At 38.2% G+C, this 19,612-nt stretch overlaps 1 protein-coding gene across 2 annotated transcripts in view; it reads right to left on the bottom strand.

Moving 5' to 3' along the window:
* Positions 1-6,857: 6,857 nt before the first annotated feature.
* USP33 (ubiquitin specific peptidase 33) overlaps positions 6,858-19,612 on the bottom strand; it is a 41,257-nt gene continuing 28,502 nt past the window's right edge. For both annotated transcript variants that reach the window (XM_056845599.1, XM_056845600.1), the window contains exons 14-23: positions 19,575-19,608; positions 17,423-17,468; positions 15,437-15,617; positions 15,179-15,305; positions 13,414-13,580; positions 12,084-12,165; positions 10,191-10,299; positions 8,901-9,003; positions 8,125-8,193; positions 6,858-7,055 (exon numbers count right to left, since the gene is read on the bottom strand). In XM_056845599.1, the coding sequence (XP_056701577.1) occupies positions 6,898-7,055; positions 8,125-8,193; positions 8,901-9,003; positions 10,191-10,299; positions 12,084-12,165; positions 13,414-13,580; positions 15,179-15,305; positions 15,437-15,617; positions 17,423-17,468; positions 19,575-19,608 (1,076 nt within the window). In that variant the 3' untranslated portion in view covers positions 6,858-6,897. The remainder of the gene's footprint in view (positions 7,056-8,124; positions 8,194-8,900; positions 9,004-10,190; positions 10,300-12,083; positions 12,166-13,413; positions 13,581-15,178; positions 15,306-15,436; positions 15,618-17,422; positions 17,469-19,574; positions 19,609-19,612) is intronic.

Here is a 19,612-nt window from a genome sequence, read left to right as displayed (position 1 = left end):
GTTCACCTGGAGAAAATAGCCGCTTTGTCAATTGGACGCTATGGCATTGAAGTCCCTCCCCTCCCTAAACCCTGACCTCCTTTGGCTCCACCCCCAAAACCTCCCACCAGTGGCAAAGAGGGACCTGGCAACCCTATCTGAAGAGTAGCATTTGGGGGCATTTTGAGCTACAGCAGGAGGGGGAAGTGAAAAAGTCATTCTGTGTGGGCTGAAATCTTCTGTTAAATTGGTCTGGTGGATCCAAGCCATTGCTTAGTGTGTGTTTTTTCTTCTGAAGATATCAAAAATAATGTGTCACCTAGTTCTTCCTTGGGACTATAACGGGTCTCCATCATGGCTTTCTTGGCACCTTAGTTTTTTAGACAGTGGGCAAAGCCAGGCATTGTTTTTATCCATCAGGGGTTCTGATTGGCCACTGGAGCTCTTATGGGCTGTGTATTTTTTTAAGTAGTTTTGGCAGCTGCTGCCACCACAGGACAAGGATCTTCACTGCATGACTTAAGGTAAGCTGTACATATACAAGAAAATATTTTTAAACAATATGTTCATTTTATCAGGTTGTAAGCAGCTCTGAACCTGGCTTTGGCACCCTAAAAATTAAATAAATAAATGGCATCCTATTAAACAGCTTCTGCCTGAGTCCCTATGCATGACTTCTCTCCCTAATGTTTTGTGGCTGGTTCTGCCTTCTGTGGCAGCCGTTTTGAGGTTGGCTCTGCCTCCTGCAGCAACTACACTGTATTAGAATTCCAAAGGTACCTGAAGGCTCAAAAATATTTGGGACCCCTGGACTATAATCTCACTCTTGGTGCCCATAACCAGGATAGCAATGGGGAAATGTAAAGAGCAAATACAACCAGAGAAGAAAGCACTTCACATACTTGATCTCAGTAATCCTTACAATACCCCTATAAAGTAGGCTAGTATTATCCACATACTGTGGGATGGAGGCAGTGCACTGAACCAGAGTGACTAATCTAAACACACCTAGTGAATAGCAGAGATCAGTGTTGAACCAGGCACCCTCCGGTTCATTCTTTCAGCTAGTATACTACACCAATTAATCAAGTCTGACTTAATACATAAAATTATCTTTTAAGATGTGCCACAAGTGAGAGGGCAACTATTTAAGCAACAGATTGAAGCTTTAAGTAGCAATTTTGATTCATCTTTAATGTTTAATTAACCAACGGAATTAACAGCAATTAGAATTCTGGCAATTCTAAAAGCCTGCATTTGCTTTATAGAGCTGACATCTCAAACAGCATGCACTTTAAGTTGCTTTTGGAGAGATTTGCCCATGAATAAACAGTCTGCAACATTCAAATTCTTGAACAGAAAGGAGGGGGATAGAATCTGTTGCTGTAGTAACCAGGACATCTTGCTTTAAGACAACATGTAACTAAAAGGTCCATAGAATAGGCAAATACTCAAGGAGGCACTTTCTCAGGAGAAACCAGTGACCTAAAATTTAAGGAAATTGTACTGTGTTTTGGGAAAACATGAATAAAAATGGGGTCAGGCTGTTGGGCAGTATCAAGTATCCTTTCTCCCATAGTTTCATACATAAATAATCTGTAACTCTAGCTCTTCTCTCAAGAAAAAAAATGGTACAAGCACTGCTAAATTAATAATCTAGACTAAAGTCTTAAAACGAGGCTTTATGGTTTGCTTGTGCCTAGTGGAAGAAAGAAGAGGGGAATAAAACCCAACCCCCCCTCTCTCTCTATGTGTGTGTGTATATATATATATATGTGTGTGTGTATATATATATATATACACATATACATGTGTGTATATATGTGTGTGTGTGTATACACACACACACTGGAAATATAATTTATTAGAAGTTAAAATTATTGAAAAGCATTAAAATAGCACAATGGCATTTCCTGAGGTTGATAACTGTAACCACATACCAAATGCGTTTCGGCCTATACATATACACACAGTTCAAACCCAACCAGGCATGTGCATAAATTCTAAAATCTATTCCCAATTACTCAAACATCTGGTCAGATAGGTTCTAGTTGTAATACTGGTTAGTATATGTCTCTCATATACTATGTGTGCAGGTATCAACCTAGTAAAGCAGTGTAAAGTTTTCAGCATTGTCACACTGCGATATGACCAAGAAACAGAACCCACAATAGTCCATGCAAATAAAGATGTGGTGCTTCCTGACAGCAGATTTAGTTCAGTTGTAATCTCCAGGAACAGGAATGGGATTTAACCCACCTTCAAAATGGTATTCCTGCCTACACTGATTTCTTTCCCCTCCCTCCTCAAAAAACAACAGCCACTCACTTATGGGGTGGAGGAAGAAAAGCCCTGAAGACAATGACACTGTTAAAGGTGAGCCTTCTAATCAGGGCACTTCATAAGGGGTACAAAGTGAACATATAGAGATGCACCAAATCCATTGATCTTTGTGAGGCTTTCAGATACCATGACAAGCATTTTGCTAGTATTTAATAGCTGACAACTGAAACCTCAGCCCATTTGACTGCAGCCCCAAATCCAATGGGTTTATTCTCTCATTCAGAAACATTTCATCTCTACCTCCTCCACTTATTTGACTCTCTTGTTGTAGGCCTTTCAGCATCTATTGAAATCTTCATTCTGCACAGCTTTTGAGCAGGTTGGTCTAATTGTTTAGTCTTTAATTTTTATTATTTTCCTGTGGTTTTATGATTATTTTTTTAATTCTCAAGAGCCAATTTGGTCATGCCTGGCAGGAAAAGCAGAATTCATTTTAGTTAGGGTGGATCCCATCTAAAGTTTCCATGCATGGAAGTATTTCCATGCACAGCAGTACGGCTTCCCGTTTATCTGGTTGGGCAGATTGCAGTTGGCACACTAATTGTTCTAGGGAGAGATGATCACATGGACATTAGAGTGAAAAGGTAAATTTGCTAAGGATTTGCTAAATAAGGATACCCCACTGAAAAGAGAGCCAGCGTGGTGTAGCAGTTAAAATGTCAAACTAGAATCTGGGAAACCCAGGTTCAAATTCCCACACTACTATGAAACTTGCTGGGTGACCTTGGGCCAGACACTCTCAGCCTCGACTCTGGCAAATATTTGGATAGGAGACCTCCAAAAGAATACCAGGGTTGTGACATGGAGGCAGGCAATGGCAAACTACCTCTGAATGTCTCTTATCTTGAAAAGCCTATGGGGTTACCATAAGTCAGTTGTGACTTGACAGCAAAAAAAGAACATTGACAACTACTATACTATCTTGTTATAGAAGGCAAGGCTTTTAGACTTAAGCATTTGATAACAAAGCCAAGATTCATGAAGTGATTTAAATATACCCATTTATATTTTGTTCTCTGTTTACAACTTTATTAATTCTGGATATGTTGCTGTGGATAGATATACCTCAGCCATCTGAACAGATATACCCCTAGTATAGCTGTGGCATGGACAGGCAAGTCATCACATGAAGTCAGTTCCTTCCTCTTGGATTTAGATATTATATGTATTTCTAGCTCCTACCCATGCAGTGGTCTCCATAGTCTGACATGTACAAACATATTTCTGAAAGGACAGCTACCATGTTTTAGGTTCAACAGAAAAACAGCATCCCTTTCCTTTGTATGCCAGTTTTAAAAGACACCACATAATATTATTGATTAACCTAAATGACACAAAACAAAAAGGACAGGGTGGGAAACATCAAGCCATAGTGTAAAAGCATCCCATAGGGTCTCTGAAGAATGCTTCAGCAGGCACAGAATGGATTTTCCCAGCAAGCCAGGGCACCAAAAAACAAAAAAATAAAAGATGCCTCCCATGGAAAATACCAACGCCAGCAGTTTTACAAAGGCCTGAAAAGTATTATTTTGCTTTCTACTTACGTCCATCAAAGTACTAAACTCCTCTTCAATTTTTCTTCTAACAAACAGGCAAAAGGTAGATCCAGTCCCAAACTCAGTATTTCCAGTTAACACAAATCTAAACTGTGTAATGATCTCCCATGAACATTTAAGAGCAGTTATATGTTTGGGACTTTCTCAGTAAGGTCAAACTGCTAGTGCCTTCAGTATTTTACATCTAGATAAGGATAAAACACTTGTTATTTAGCACTTGTAAGCAGGGTGGATAAAAATCAATTTTAATCAATTTTTTTGATTTAAATCAGATTTTTAAAATAAAATGCTTTTTGAGGAACAATCTAAAGATAGTTTTCTGTTTAAGATACATTATTGTCCAAAGGTTATTCATCATGAAATAAGGGTTAGTTTTTAATTATGTAACATGAGGCTGTATATTCATGCAATGTTCACATTTTTTAGTAAATGAATTCCATTAATCCATTCACAATGTTTCTGTAAGAATGTTTTGGGCAATTTTTCTATCTAGAAGATATCACAGATACTTGGTTTTGTAGTTCTCAAAACTGAGTTTGTGTCTGCAGAGTAACATGCCTCTTCTTCACAGCAAAATGTTATAAAATAAACAGCGTTGAGAAAAAGACCTTAATCCCATGGTTCCTTTGTAAATCTATGTACAGAGAATCAACTCCTTATTATCTCTTATGTGCTAAGTTTCAAGACATTCAATGAATAGAAGATTCTTTGAAGTGGAATAGATCTGCACAAGGAGCTAAGTGTGAGCAGGAAGGGGCAAGCAATAAAAGTGAATGTGAAACCTTTTGAGCAGAATATAAATCTTGTGATCCTGGTATGTATAGCCTGAGGTTTACCATATTATTCTCTCCCTGGAAGAGAAAATCTATAATGGTAGCAAGCCATAAAAGAGACCCAGTTTGGGAATATTTTAATGAAGTTCCACTACCTATGGGTAAGGAAGGCATGCGTGCAAAATGCAAACACTGCAACAAAGAAATGCAAAGCATGGTGGTCCAAATGAAACTGAAGATAATTATGAAATATTACAAGGTGTATTATCTATGTATTTCTAATAGTATAAACCAATTAGTATTTTTAATATAACTGTAAAATTAATCTGAAAGGTTATTATTCTAAAAATCATCTGGTTGTAAATATTAAGATTATACCAGCAAGAATGAGTCTTTATGTAGAAAACCATGATTTAAATGTAGTCTTACTGACTAGTGATTTAAATCGTGATTTAAATCGATTTGATTTAAATCAAATCCACCCTGCTTGTAACTACAATTTAATACAATTCTCAGCATGTTTACTCAGAAGCAAGTCCCATTGGGCTCCTTAGGGCTTATTCCATAGTAAGGGTGCTGTAGGCAAAAACAACAGATTTCAGACTAGATCTACCTTCTGCCTGAGTGTTATAATACTGAAGACTGGTTTATTACTCTGAAAAATATATTTACTTTGCACTGAAAATCTGAATGATCACAAAGAAGTGTTTTCTTCACGATTACCAGAACTGAAATAGGTTGAGTATATTCTGCAGCAGCAGTTACTCTTTCATTCTCCAGTTGCACCATTAGTACTATCAATATGTCACAACGACTCAAAGCTTAATATGCATTGAGGTTTCTCAATTCAAAACTGATCTTTCCTTTATTTTATGAAATTACACTGTGTGCCACAGAAATAAATATTAATGCAACATTGATATGTAATACATACTCCTAATATGAAATTTCATCATGCTTTTAAGTTCAAATATTTTAACCATTTTAAGATTGTTTTTATTGAACTAGCATAGAATAATATTGCTTATATAGTAGCAACGTTCAAGGAGAAAGAAAAGCATTGGGCAACATTCAACATTTCAATATGAATAAACCAGAATGCTTTTGCAATCTTTCTTAGTGTATCCATTCAATGCCTGACATCATAAATCATGCCAATGATCATTGCATAACTGTACAATAAGATATTTTCCCACAAGTATTATAGATGCATTTAATTTTAAAAGGCTAGAAAATATCTCAGGCACACAAGCCATTAACATACCAACATCATGCTCTCAAAACAATCCTAGTGCCTATGGTTTTGTTCAGTTACTATTACTCTTTTATATCAGGTTTAAGCAGTAGGCAATAAATTACTTATATATGCTAACTGACAGTGTTCCTCTAAATTAACATACCGTATTTTTCGCTCCATAGGACGCACCTGACCATAAGACACACCTAGTTTTTAGAGGAGGAAAACAAGAAAAAAATCTTGTTTTCCTCCTCTAAAAACTTGTCTTATGGAGTGAATGCCGGCTGGGCGCGTGCGCATCGGGACGGCGCGAGTCGAGTTCCTCGCCCGGACGGCCAGCTGGGAGGCAGGCAGGGCCGCACAGAGCCGGCCACCTCTGTGCGCCCCGCCCGCCTCCCAGCTGGCCGTCGGGGCGGGGAGCGCCGGCTCGCACGCGCCCAGCCGGCATCCACTCCATAAGACGCAGACATTTCCCCTCACTTTTGAGGAGGAAAAAAGTGCGTCTTATGGAGCAAAAAATACGGTATTTGATGTAAGAAAAGCATTTGAAAATTATTTCATTATTTTTCTACAGTGCAGTGCAAATAAAAGCAAAACAGCTTTTCCTGAGTTTTCATAGGACATTAAATCAATTCCTCACCATATTACCCCTATCTGTTTAAAATATGCATTTTTTAATCCTAGTCATGACAAAACGTGATTAAAAACAGCCTGGAAATGCAGAGATATTAGAAAATAATGATTAAATCCTTCATCGCTTCTTTGCACATACAATTATGTATCACTGGAAAGGTACATTTGTCAGTCTGAGACCAGTCTCTTTAAAGGCTGTAGCAAATTATTAGAATTTTTATATTACAAGTACAGATTCATTCTTCCACTAATGCAATAATACCTAACATCATGTTCCCTCTTCTGGGAAACCAAAGTAAAATAACGGTATAGACGAGATCTGGGAATGTATGTCCAATATAAAGAATCTCACGAAAAATCATCCTTGTGTTGATGTTTACAGACTGTGTGTTTCTAATTCAATCTTATCTTCAGTTTCTAATGGCTCAGGTTCAATTTGAGGAACAGGTGGTCGCAATATGATTTCCGGTCCTCCCTCATAAATTGATTGGAGAAAATTCCATGTTTCCTCAGAAATCTGTCCAGAATCAGCTCCTGAAAAACATCAAGTTTTTGTTTTTTGTAAAGGTACAACTGATGTTCACATTCCTTTTGTTGTAAAGCTTGTTGAGTGAAACTGGGCCAGGCAGTGCCACAGCCTAACCACTGTACAAGGTTGTTGTGAGGATAAAATGGAGCTGGGGAGAATGCTGCCCTGAGCTATTTGGAGGAAGGGTAAGATGAAAATGAGATAGATAACTATTTGTTCAAATTTTCTTAAAAAGGCAGAGTGTTTCAGCCCTGATCCCGGGAAATGCAAGCCCAACAGACTATGAATGATCTTATTTGAGGTGACAATGTAATCCTCAATTTTTATAATATGCATGTACTCCAATTCAATTACAAATTACGTGCTTAGCAACTGCTCCTCTTTTATCGTTACACCGCGATTTTAGATATTTTTTTTGTAAGCTGCTTGGAGTCCTGTTTTGCAAGTGATATAAAATATTCAAATACATTCTCACAACTAAATATTACAACTCAAAAGAAAGTCAGAACAACAAAAGGTACAAGAATCACTGAGGAGAGAAAAAATTCTAATCCCTGAAGACTTGCCTGTTGCTGTTTGGTTTGAAGCATGAACAGCTTCAACCTGCACATTTCTAGAAGGATTTCTTTTTTTTTTTTTAAGAAACAAACCAGGAGGGCTAAAAAACTGCATTTTTGAAAAACAAAAAATTGTGAAACTCATTAATCAATACTAGAATAGATGCCAAAACATGTACTATAAAGCAAATATGTAAAGAGTACACATATTTAGTCTTAGGCGAGAATTGTCATGGTCAAACACTATTTGCTTTCAATAATATGCAGTAAAGTATGTTGGATACAAGATATTTCTCCAAAGTATCAGATTGTTAACTTACTGTTCTGGTTTATAGTGGAAGCTAGAAAAACTGAAAAACTGAGCAAACTAGAGAACTGTGGCCAAAGTGTTTGAATATTACCAATGTAGCAAATATACAACAAAAATAGAGATAAAACGCCAGTGATACAAGCACAACAACACTGAAGCCAAAAGGAGAATTGCTGCAAGCCAGAGAGATTATCAGTAGGCCCATACCTTGCTTCAAGAGAACAGTTCCACATTTACTGACAGCAATTTTGCTATTGTCAATGGGACCCGGAGGATCTAGTGAAAGTGAAAAATATTTAATGGTTTTAAAAGATATGACAAATTTCACACACACTTCTATTTTTGCTTTCTTATGCAGTGCTTAAGTCGCATGTCCTGGCCCTAGTGCTTATGACATTTTAATTGTGATTAGGCTCCGGACACACAATCCAATGAACTCATCTTCAAACATACAAGGAACTGGACATCTTCTGCTGGACTTCTCTTCAGCGGCTACCCTGCTTTTTTGTTGTTTTGTAAATACTTCAGAACAGTGATTCGTAAGCAAACTATCCACAATCCTTGTGGAGATCTTAAAATGCAGCTTTAAATTGGGGCTTTATTTAAAACATTTCTATGCCACCTTTCAACCCAACTCAGGGTCCCCAAGGCAGGTCACCTTAAAACATGTCAAACATTAAAAACAGCACTTAACACACACAAAATATTTACTATTTAAATATTTATATTTAGAAATATGCTTGCAAACAAACAAGGTGTCCTTGATTGATTTAATAGCAGGACATAGTAGATACCAATGTGAGCTCTTGCAATGTAGGAAATTATTCATCAGGTTCTTCTTTCTATTATTATTTTTATACTGCCAGAAAAGTTATTTCTGTTCACTGACAGAATATCACCACAGCAATTTTTGAGGCATTCAAAACAAGCACATGCTATAAAATGCACATTATCTCCCTGGTAGAGTTCCAAAAGCCACTCACCACTGTCCTTGCCCTTCACAAACCCTTCCCATTCTCTAAACCACTGCATACTTATACAATAGAATATGGATGGAGATTCCTCCTCTTGGAATGCTCTGTTGAGCTGAAAGACATAAAACAAACTGTGTTATAGATACAATACAAGCAGGGCACAAGGAGTTGCAGGAGTTACTTCATTTCCCCCTGAATCATGTTCCCCACTTTATTTCTTTTTTTTCCTCCCGTTTCCTTCTCTTTCCCACTCCCCAACCAACCTTTCTTTTATCTTCACCCCAGTCTCCAGTTTATTTACTTTATACCCCATGTTTCCCCCAATAGGGACTCAAAGCAGCTTACATAATTCTTTTTTCACAACAGATCAGAGGTAATTAGGCTACGATTACCCAGAAAACTTCTATGGCAGAGTGGGGATTTGAACCTGGGTCCACCAAATCCTATTCAGACATGCCAATCACTATACCGTACCGGCTCTCAGCTTTTCTCCTTTCCCCCCTCCCCACCAGGCTCTCCCTCGGAAAAGAGTGGCCAAGTTGTAAAAGTTTTCTGGTAGCTTGTAGGCTGGCAAATACTGTAGTGGTTGCCTAGCAACTCCTGCAATGGCCACTGTCGAAGGCATTTGTTTTTTAGAGGTGCACGTGCTGCTTCTGTTATTGGGGGTGGGGGGTGGGAGGAGTTAACTGCCCCAATATATTTTTGTTTTAGATTGTTTCTGCAGACATGAGGCATTTTCAGATTTGTTGAAAGATCTGCATTGTCTGTTCATACCGTGTTTCCCCGAAAATAAGACACTGTCTTATATTTATTTTTCCTCAAGAAGACACACTATGGCTTATTTTCAGGGGATGTCTTATTCCGAGGGAATCAGAACTGTCCTCCCTCTCGGCTCCCGTTCTCCCCTTACCACCCCCTTCCGGTCCCGCCCCCAGAGGCCCGGGCGCTCTGGTTGCCGGGCCTTTGAAGTGGGAGACTGCATCTGCTCAGCTGGGCTCCTCCTGTCTTCCCCGCCCCCAGAGGCCCGGGCGCGCTGGTTGCAGGGCCTTTGAAGCGGCTGCGGGAGACCGCCTCTGCTGAGCTGGGCTCCTCCTGGTCTTCTCCACACCAGCCCCGGGGTGCCTTATTTTCGGGGTATGGCTTATATTAAGCAAATGCTTAGAAATGCTGCTATGGCTTATTTTATGGGTATGTCTTATTTTCGGGGAAACACGGTAGTATCAAGAATCTATGAAATCAAGTAAACAACATTTAGACATGAAATTATGCTTCTTTGATAAGAAAGAAGGAACATATTACCCGAATAAACATTTCCAATTCAGTTTTCCTTCGTTTCTCTATTTTCTCTGTTTCCATTTGACAGGTATGACAAACATATAAATGGTTAACAGCTGGTCCTCCACCATACCTGTAACAATATTTTAAATCATTACCCATCTTTTTTACTGTAAACAGTAGATATGTCAAAAGTTATATATTACACCACCTAAGTTTTTCTCAATGTGAACCCCATTTCTTCTGCTCCTACTGTCTACATATCTACTTGCATTTGGTCACTAGAAACAAACCTTTCTATATTAAAGACAGTGTATCACTGTGAACTATGAGAAACAGGCTCTGATTCATCATTATCTTATAGCAATTTTCAGAATACATATTTTTAATTTGCATGATAAATCCTGTAAAAAAAATGAGAGTCCTGCATGTCTAGTTTCATCTGTCTGATAGTTCCCCCCCACCCCCAAGCAGGGAAGGCCTCCAAAAAGATGACAGCTTTCTAAAAATCTTTATGAAGAAAATAAAGGTTTTGTTTCAATCATCTGTTTAACAGCATTTTTATTGGTTAGGTAGTAAAGGGGGATTCCTTTATAATCATGCTTCTTTTGGAATTAGAATCACATCTGTGAGAAACAAATGATGTCTGAAGAGGCCTGGGAACATCTATCCTGAAAGCCAATTCTTACATTTGAATCTAAATCATATATAATGATACTGTACCACATAACATTTTAAAACATCAATTCTGATAGTTTTTTGAGGTTTTAAAGGCTACATGTGGATTTTTATCATGTGGATTTTTTACCCCATGATAAAGTATTTTGAAGTAAAATATGAATAGTATTTCTGTTATTTTTTGTATATTATGTGACATACAGTAAAATAGATAAGTTGTTAGTACTCTCTAATCAGGTTAGTGTCAGATATGGGCAGGGTTTGGCATGCAAAATTCCCTTTTGCCTATCAGTTTCCTTTTAGGAGAGGATGCCCCACTCATCAGTTGCTACGGGTAAGTAATCCTTTATTATCATAACACAAAATAGGGATGACACCAAGCTAACTCACACTCTTAACTCTGTCCATCTCCCGACAGGTTTCAGCAGCAGTAGATCCAGTCTCTAAACTGCAGAAGCAAAGCACCACCAGAGTTCAGCCCAGAGCACCTCAGCCAAAGTCAGGCTAGCTGTCATAACATCACTTTGGTGTCTGGTCCCTGGCTGGCAGGCTGGCTATTGCCCACTGTCCCCACACCACTCCCATGCACTCTGCCCTCCTCTCTTTTGTGCCCTGATGTGTGTGTGTGGGGGGGAGGTAGTACAGCGGCTGTGTCACTGGCAGCCCAACGTCACTTCAGTCAGTTCTTGAAATGTTTTGACATGTTGAGATTCAACCCATTTGGGCTTCTTTTTACTCCTTTGTTCCCAACCTTTTTTTCTTATTTTTAGAAATCTCTAAAAGGTAAAACTGATATATTATGGACCACCAAACTGAAGGGCTACACATAAATGACTAAGATCCATGGTCTGCTTACCCCTATATTAAGTGCAATGGTTACAGTGAGACGCCCAATGTACTTTTAGGAGAAATTTGTGAGGCTTATGGGTTTAATCTTTTAATTGATCAAACCCACTGTTTTAGAGGCAGAGAAGTTAATCCTTGGATAAAGTTATTATGAAACAATTCTAGCATCTTGATAGAGGTAGAAGATTAGCAAAAGTGAACAGAAAATCTGTCTTCTATGGGGAAAAGTGTATTGTAGTGAACAGGTATTGTTAAGAAAGGTAATGTTTTGTACAACGCCGTGTGCATACTTCATAGATACAAGTACCTACTTGTCCTCCTATGATATTTCCTTAGCATATGGACCAAACATCAAAAGCATTCAATTTCACCTTACAGCAAATGGAAGCCTACCTGCTATACAGGTTATCCCAGATGTTTTGAGGTAGCATTATTATTAGGTCCTCTATAGAAGTAGCCTTGTGTGGAGGAACTCCTGTGAAATAAAGAAAAGTTTGAGAAGTTTTACTGTTCTCTGTAGTTACAGCAAATGTTACATAAAAATAAATTATGGTTCAAAAAGCCTTATTTTTAGAACACAAATGAAAATGAATTTTTTTTCCAGAAGTTGAGCAGTCTGAATTATCAGCAGAATTGTATAACTTGGTCTCAAAACCAAGTGGATAAATTCTGCTAGATATTACCTTGAAATATAGCTATGATAAGTAACTTGATTTGCATAACAGTTAACTGCTACTACTTTCATACACCAATCTACAACTTCATATTGCTTCATATTGCTGTATCTACAACTTCATATTGCTGCCCGCCCTATAGTTGGTAACCATTATCATTTGACACAGTGACACGAGAGAAACAAAGCTTTTTGGGGGGGAGACCTACAAAAGCTTTGGAGCCTTCTTCTAAAGCATGTTTAAAAGGCTATATTTTCAGAAAGGATGTAAAACAATCTCTCAAAATACATGTGGTTGATTTAAGGCTTCTATCTTGGGTCTTTTTTGTTTTCATTTCATTTGTTTTCTATATAAACCTATTTTTCAGCAAATTAATAAGTAAATCATACTGTGTGTTAAAATCTTTACTGAATTTATTCAGCAGTACATGATAATTAGAGCTCATTCCTGAGCCTTGGGGCCAATTGGGCTCAGAAGGCAGCGTGACTCCTCTGCTACCATAAGTGCCTCTTATTCCATGATAAGAGGCACTTACGCTGGCAGCGACAGCAGTTCTGTCAGTGCCTGGGCGCTGTGGAACTGCACGCCATCCCCCCCCCCCCCCGCAGCAGCACATTCTCTCCGGGACCTAAATCCCGGAAAAGACATGCGGTGCCAGCGTGGGGGGGGGGATTTTCCAGGGGCAGAGCTGACATTACCTTCCACAGCCTATCCAGGATGGGCTCCAGCAATATCGTTGCTGTGCCAGGTTTTTCCTGGCGCAGCCTTGCTGTTCTCAATGGGGAAAATTCCCCATTTTTGATTTTTAAACTTTTAAAAGGTGTTTTTTAATGTTTTTTATTATTATTTATTTATTTTTTGCCTTTCAGCGGCCGGGGAACCTTTGTGGAGGTGCCGTGGCAGCGCCTCAGCTACGCCGTCCCCGGCTGCTGAAAGGCTCAGGAATGAGCTGCCCAAGTAAATCACTGCAAAATAGCCAAGGTAAAGCAAAACAGAAGGACTTGCCATTTTAGGATTAAAAAGACATTTCATCAAAATTGAACTCTCACCTCCATGAATACAGAGGAAGTCATTATTTGAAATAGGTCCCGGTTCTGCAAAGGTCCGGAATTTATTTAGCCACTGTCGAGAAATATAAAATTGGAGGAGGCTTGGTTCCATTACATTAAGGCTTGATAATCTCTGTCTCTCTTTTTTAGCTTCTTCGTTGCTTTTTCTATTACAATAATGAAATAAAAACATTAAAACATCAAGAATCACCATGCATTGTCTATATGTTATTATCCTGTCTATTTATTTTCTTAGTCACACATCTTGAAGTACCTAATTAAAGCTTCCATTAATAGGCTACTAGTATTTCTTCAGATCTCAATGGCAGTAAAATTTTAGTTTTAGAGATGTCTGATGCAATTATACATGCATTATAACAACAGCTCACTGGAAAATGCCAATTAAAAATAAAAGCAATTCAAATATAGGTGAATTCTAAGCAGAAACATTTTAGATTTTAAGATGCACTGTAGCTTTATCAAACAAGGTTATTTTACTGTACATGCATATTTGTTTGCACATCTGACCTCATGTGAAACTCTTGAGCTCATGCGGGATCCATTAATTTTAACAGACCAAATCCACATACATTTCCAGTACAAATTGCTGAATTAGCACAGCTGAAGTTAACTGCAAAATTTATTAATAGCCAGATATATTTTAGGTAAATTTTAGTTTTTGCAAAACTTACATTTTGTGTCCCATTTACAGAAATTCTGTGCTCTTGAACTCTGAATAGTAGCCTTTGTTCTTGACCCTGTTCAAGTTTCAAGAAAAGCTCTACTATAAGAGCTGGGAAGTTTCAGGCTACTACAGTGAAACCCCTTGTTCTCCAGCTCCCAGTTGCTAAAGTGCCAACAATTTCTTCTGTTGCAATAGCATTTTATCAGATTGAAGAATCCTTCCTGCATGCACCCTCTTATGAATTAAAATGAGGGAACACAGGCTATCCATTCAAAGTGATTTATGCACAGTGTTCAAACTGCAGCAACTTATCTGGAGGTCTTTATTACTATCTGTGCACATGTACTAGAAATGAATTGGATATCACACTTTTTAAAATAGCTGGACATTTAAGCCACTTGGGCTTACATTCTAATTTTACATACACTGTTTTGCTAAAGCAGTGCCCTCCACAGCCCCAGCTAACCTAGACATAACCATGTTAAAATGAGTATCAACTTTCCAAGTGCCACCTTCTACTGGAGTGAGATAAATACTACAGAAAACCCAAGACGCGTGTGTACTTTTACAGCAGAAGAAGATAGTGGCTTGAATCCCACCAAAACGTTTTACTGACAGACTCCCATTCGCGTAACATGACTTCTTGGCCTCCCCACTGCTGCTACACCCCCAAATAATCCCAAAATGGTACTCCTGGGGGAACAACATGACATCTGAGGTTTAGAACAAGAAGGGGAAATAGGTGAAAATTGCCTCTCCTCCCATCAATGGAAATCTTCCACAGGATCCAACCCATATAAGGGAATCTTGACGAAATATAGGTCCAAGGAAAATGGGGGAGGGGAAGCTTACAAAGTGAGTTTCTGCAGAGAGGCATCCAACAAATAAGTCATTTATCTTGGGTCACAATTATACTTAATCGGGAACTCCAGTAATTTGGGAATCATGTTGTCAGCTTTTTAAAGTCTCCTCTCCAAATCTGTTCAGACCAACATTTAACAACTGCTGCTGATACACAAGCATGCTTGGATTTGCTACCTACTAGAAATATATCCAATAAATATTACTAAATTTTCTCACCTATAGAAAAGAACATAAGCTTCTGCATTTTGAACAGCTGATTCTGGTACTTCTGTGACACTCTGATCATCAAATTCATACCATCGATTATTTAAGTTGTTCCGGCAATAAGCTATATAATGTCCATCTACATTCAAGAATGAGAAGAAGAAAATTCAGTCTAAGAAATTTAATGCAGGTCCCTGATTCCATCCGTTGCATGAAACGCAGCATGCAACAATATATACCCTAGGCGAAAATATATATAAGTATACTCACTGCTGGCAGTTCCATGGTGGCATATAACCGATAAGAGATTGTATGTCACTATTTGAGCTGGGCTGTCCTTAGCAAGAAAAGGCTGAAGATCAAGTCCTTCCAAAGGAAAGGACACATGAGTTCCAATTTTTGTGGAAAACATAAGTTCATGCCTGAATCTTTTGAGATGAATACATAATATCTGTAAAGAAGAAATTATAGACTCTTGAAAAAGAGTAATAGCTTATCTTAGAATGAAGTTACCAGGCAATTTAATACAGCCATCTTGGTTATTACATAAGCATCCTGGCTACTGTCCTGCCTTCTCTTAAAAAAATAATTTTTGCAGCTGGTGGTGCTTAGTTTAGGGAATTATATATAGTGTTTTTCCTACCAAGTATACAATACAATTAGGAAAAAAACACATAAGAAGTCACGTTTTAATTTCACACGGCTATTTTGCTGGGAATTTACCCACAACTGAATAAAGCAATTGGTGTTGTATTCATGAATTCAAGCCTGCTCTTCCTACAGTGAAGTGAAGGAAATCGTAATGTGTGAAATAACTACAATTTTAATGTCAGAAAAATAATCACTATATTTAAGAAATTTTTCTAAAACAATATTGCATTGATTCTTCAAGCATCTATGCAGGGGTCCAAGCAAGGACATCCTACCTCACCCCCCGAAAGTAATTAATTCATTTTCTGAAGTACCAGTAATAGTTCTTCCCTAATTTTCAGCTACTGCATAATGATCAGAAATAGAATTCTTTTCATGGACTCCAATTTGATTACCTAGAACTGGAGCTGTAAATTTTCTAGACATGTTAAAGCCAAAATTCCCCGTTTTTTCTGTATTGTTGTTGCTTGTTTAATTTTTAAAAAACACATTTTGGGAAAACATTTGCAATATATTTTATCAAACCTAAATTTAGTTTACTGCTTTAACATAGCATACAGAAGTATACTATCTGGCACAGACATGGAATTTAAGAGTACAAACTTCTTAGTCTTCCACAAGCAGCAAACCACTGTAACTTACAGTATCTTAGCCATAGTATTTTAATGTTTGCCTCTGAGAAGTGGGAAAAATAAAATAAAAACAAATGTAAAAAATATACTATTTAAACAGAGTGCCTCAAGGTTTTTCCCCAATGTTCCCCCAAGAGTTCCCTGAAAAAACAATGTCCTCAGGAAAAGCTCTGCTTTTCCAGGTCTTTGCATCTCCACCCAAACATTTTACACAACTGCTGTACTTAAGCATACAGATCAATGTTCAATGGCTACAGAGCCAAATGATTTGCACGTGTGACATCACAGATCAGATATCACAGAGCTTTAATATTGCTTCACATTGCCACAAAAAACGACTTCTCAAACAACACTATTCACACATTCAACTGAGAATCACCAAGTTGAAGCATCAGAGAGTACACAACCATTGGTGAATGAGTCTTGACTATATAATCTTAAAAACAGAAATGGACACAATATTGTGACTATGACACTATAGGAAAAGCATTTCTAGTCACTTTAGGTTTATCTTTCACTTTACTGTGAGCAGATATGACTGGGTAGAAGTGTGTTTTGGGAAATCTACAATGCTATTATACCTTAATCACATCACCTTAATCACAATTATCTACAAATTAATCAGCACTGCCACCTACCATTTGTATCCAAAATAAACATGAACTGTAGAGCACACTGATCATCACTTCAAATTCACTTCTGGTTCCTCACAGGCCTACTCCTGTCTGAATGTCAGAGCCACTGTGGCACAGTGGTTAAAGTGCTGGATTAGGGCCCTGGGAGATCCAGGTTCAAATCCCCGTTCTCCATGAAAAGCACTGGGTGACATTAGGCCAGTCACGATCTCCCAGCCTAACCTACTTCACAAGGTTGTTACGAGGATAAAATGTAGGAGGGAAAGAATCATGTTTACCGCCTTTGGTGGCTTGGAGGAGGGGCAAGATAATAATGTACTACATAAAGATTAGAATACCTCAGGAAAGCGTTGAACTTTGCAGAACTTTACTCCATTTCTTAACCTACAGTAAAACAAGCATTTTAGTTTTAAACAAGAATGTAATCCAATATTTTTAATGAATTTTTGAAGTGTTACATTATACACATACATGGTAATTGGGGCATCTTAAAAGACTAACAGGTATATCAAAGCATACATTTTTGTGGCCTACTGCCCACTTCAGGTACATGAAACCAGCTATCTCTCTATTAGCAGAAATGCATGTTCACAGCAAAGAAAAACGTATGAATAGCGAATTAAAAGGCCATGAAATGAAAGGCAGATAGGATCCCACCACTCCAGTCAGCAAAGGCCAGTGCAGTCTACTGGAGCAAAGTATGCTCCATCAGCATAAGAAGTCTTTTTCCAGTGTAACCGGCCGTTCAGCAAGCAGAATGTGTTGTGCACAAGTGGAATGGTAAGACAAGGCCCACAGTTTGTAACATTTCTATACAAATACCCAAAGTATACAGGGTGAACACAGTGAGGGAAAACATTTTTGCCCACTTAAAATCCTTTTCATGCATCTGATGAAGTGGTCTCTAGCCCACAGAGGTGTACGTTTCGATAAACCCGTTCACCTTTAAACTATCACGAGACTCTTTTTTGCTGCAACAGACTTTATATGGCCTATCTCATTATAGAACACCTAACAAATATTTTGGAAATGCAGTCTATGAAAGAGCGATGGTCTTCACAAGGTAAGAAGATTCACTTATCTCCTCTCAGCACACAAATGTACAAATAAGCAACGTATAAATCATACATTTTGCACAGCCAAAGCAGTTTGTGTGTGCATATAAAGGTAACGGGCCTTTCATCTCTGAACTTGCGAAGATACAAAACAAAACACTGAGCATGGCTGAGACAAAGTGACTTCTCTATGTGCCCTCAAACTGAACTTTCCATACCAAACAATAAGATGTCAGGGCTCAGTTTCCTTCCAGAGAAGAAGGTATTTGATATTATGTATGGAAAGGTTTTTATTAGGTAGTGAGAACATAGTACATTCCATATGTACTAGTTTATAAGTGTTGAATCCTTGAGCAAGTAGAGGGCCATACCAATTTTAGGTGGACCCCCCCACCAGCTGCAGTTACCATGCTATATTACCCACTATTGCAGAACATCTCTGAACCTACATATCAGCAGCAGAGAAGGCCATGAGGCACTGCAGCAGGAAAGCCCTGTTACATATGTGGAGCTCTGGCCATAGTTATTTGGTCCTGATTAAATTTAACTTGGAAAAATGAAGTTTTAATTAAGATGAAAATCCCAAGAACTCTGTTGATATTTACTTGCAGAGGAATGTCCTTCCCTTGTGTTGGGTTCTTCATCAAAGTGCTTTATGAATGGATTTTCAGAGGGAAGGAGCACTCTGGGGAGGGAAAGCCTGTAACTGTCACTCAGAAACAGCCTTACGTTGCTTTGGATTTCACCTTACGTTGCTTTGGATTTCACCTATCGATTGTCTAGAAAATGTTCTAACAGTGTGCAATACAAAGCAAGCATATGCTTAGCAAGAGTTATACAACAAAATAATCAATGAATACCTAAAGCAGATCAGTCACCTAAATATACATTTTTGCTTGCTGTTGAATAGTTAAATGGGCCACACTCTGCAAATCTTTCCTAGAGCAAACTATAGCCACTCATCTGTGAGAGGCAAATCCAAACCATGAATGAATAAAAACAAAAATCACTGCAGCTTGCTGTACAGAGCACCTGCAGGCCCAACCCCCTTTTGCTGTAACAGCTGTTTGGTAACCACTTTCAGTCCCTCTTACAAAGAACTGCCACCACTGAATGTGCAAGGGCAAGCTATATGCACTATTCATATTTGAGTTTCTGATTGTTACCAGGTGTTAATTCCTACCTGACCTGAGTAAGATATAAATGTCAAACCTAATGTAGCATCTCAGTTTTTCAAGGGGGATTTAATATAATTTACAAATAACTGTGTTTCAGATTGGATCCTACATTTAAATTTTATTTATTTTTGAAAGAACTCTGAGTATAAATCCACAAGAATAAATATTGCTTTCTAAAACAGTATTTCAGACACTGTGCAAATACTATAGTTTTTCTAGTTGTGCCTTGATGTAAGAATTAAGACTAGATCACTTACTTTTTACACTTTTCACAACTGTACATATTGTCACCTGC

This window comes from Euleptes europaea, chromosome 2, assembly GCF_029931775.1.
Source record: "Euleptes europaea isolate rEulEur1 chromosome 2, rEulEur1.hap1, whole genome shotgun sequence".
Classification (NCBI taxonomy): domain Eukaryota; kingdom Metazoa; phylum Chordata; class Lepidosauria; order Squamata; family Sphaerodactylidae; genus Euleptes; species Euleptes europaea.
Note: the sequence above shows the minus strand (reverse complement) of the source record. Positions and strands in the feature narration are given on the sequence as shown.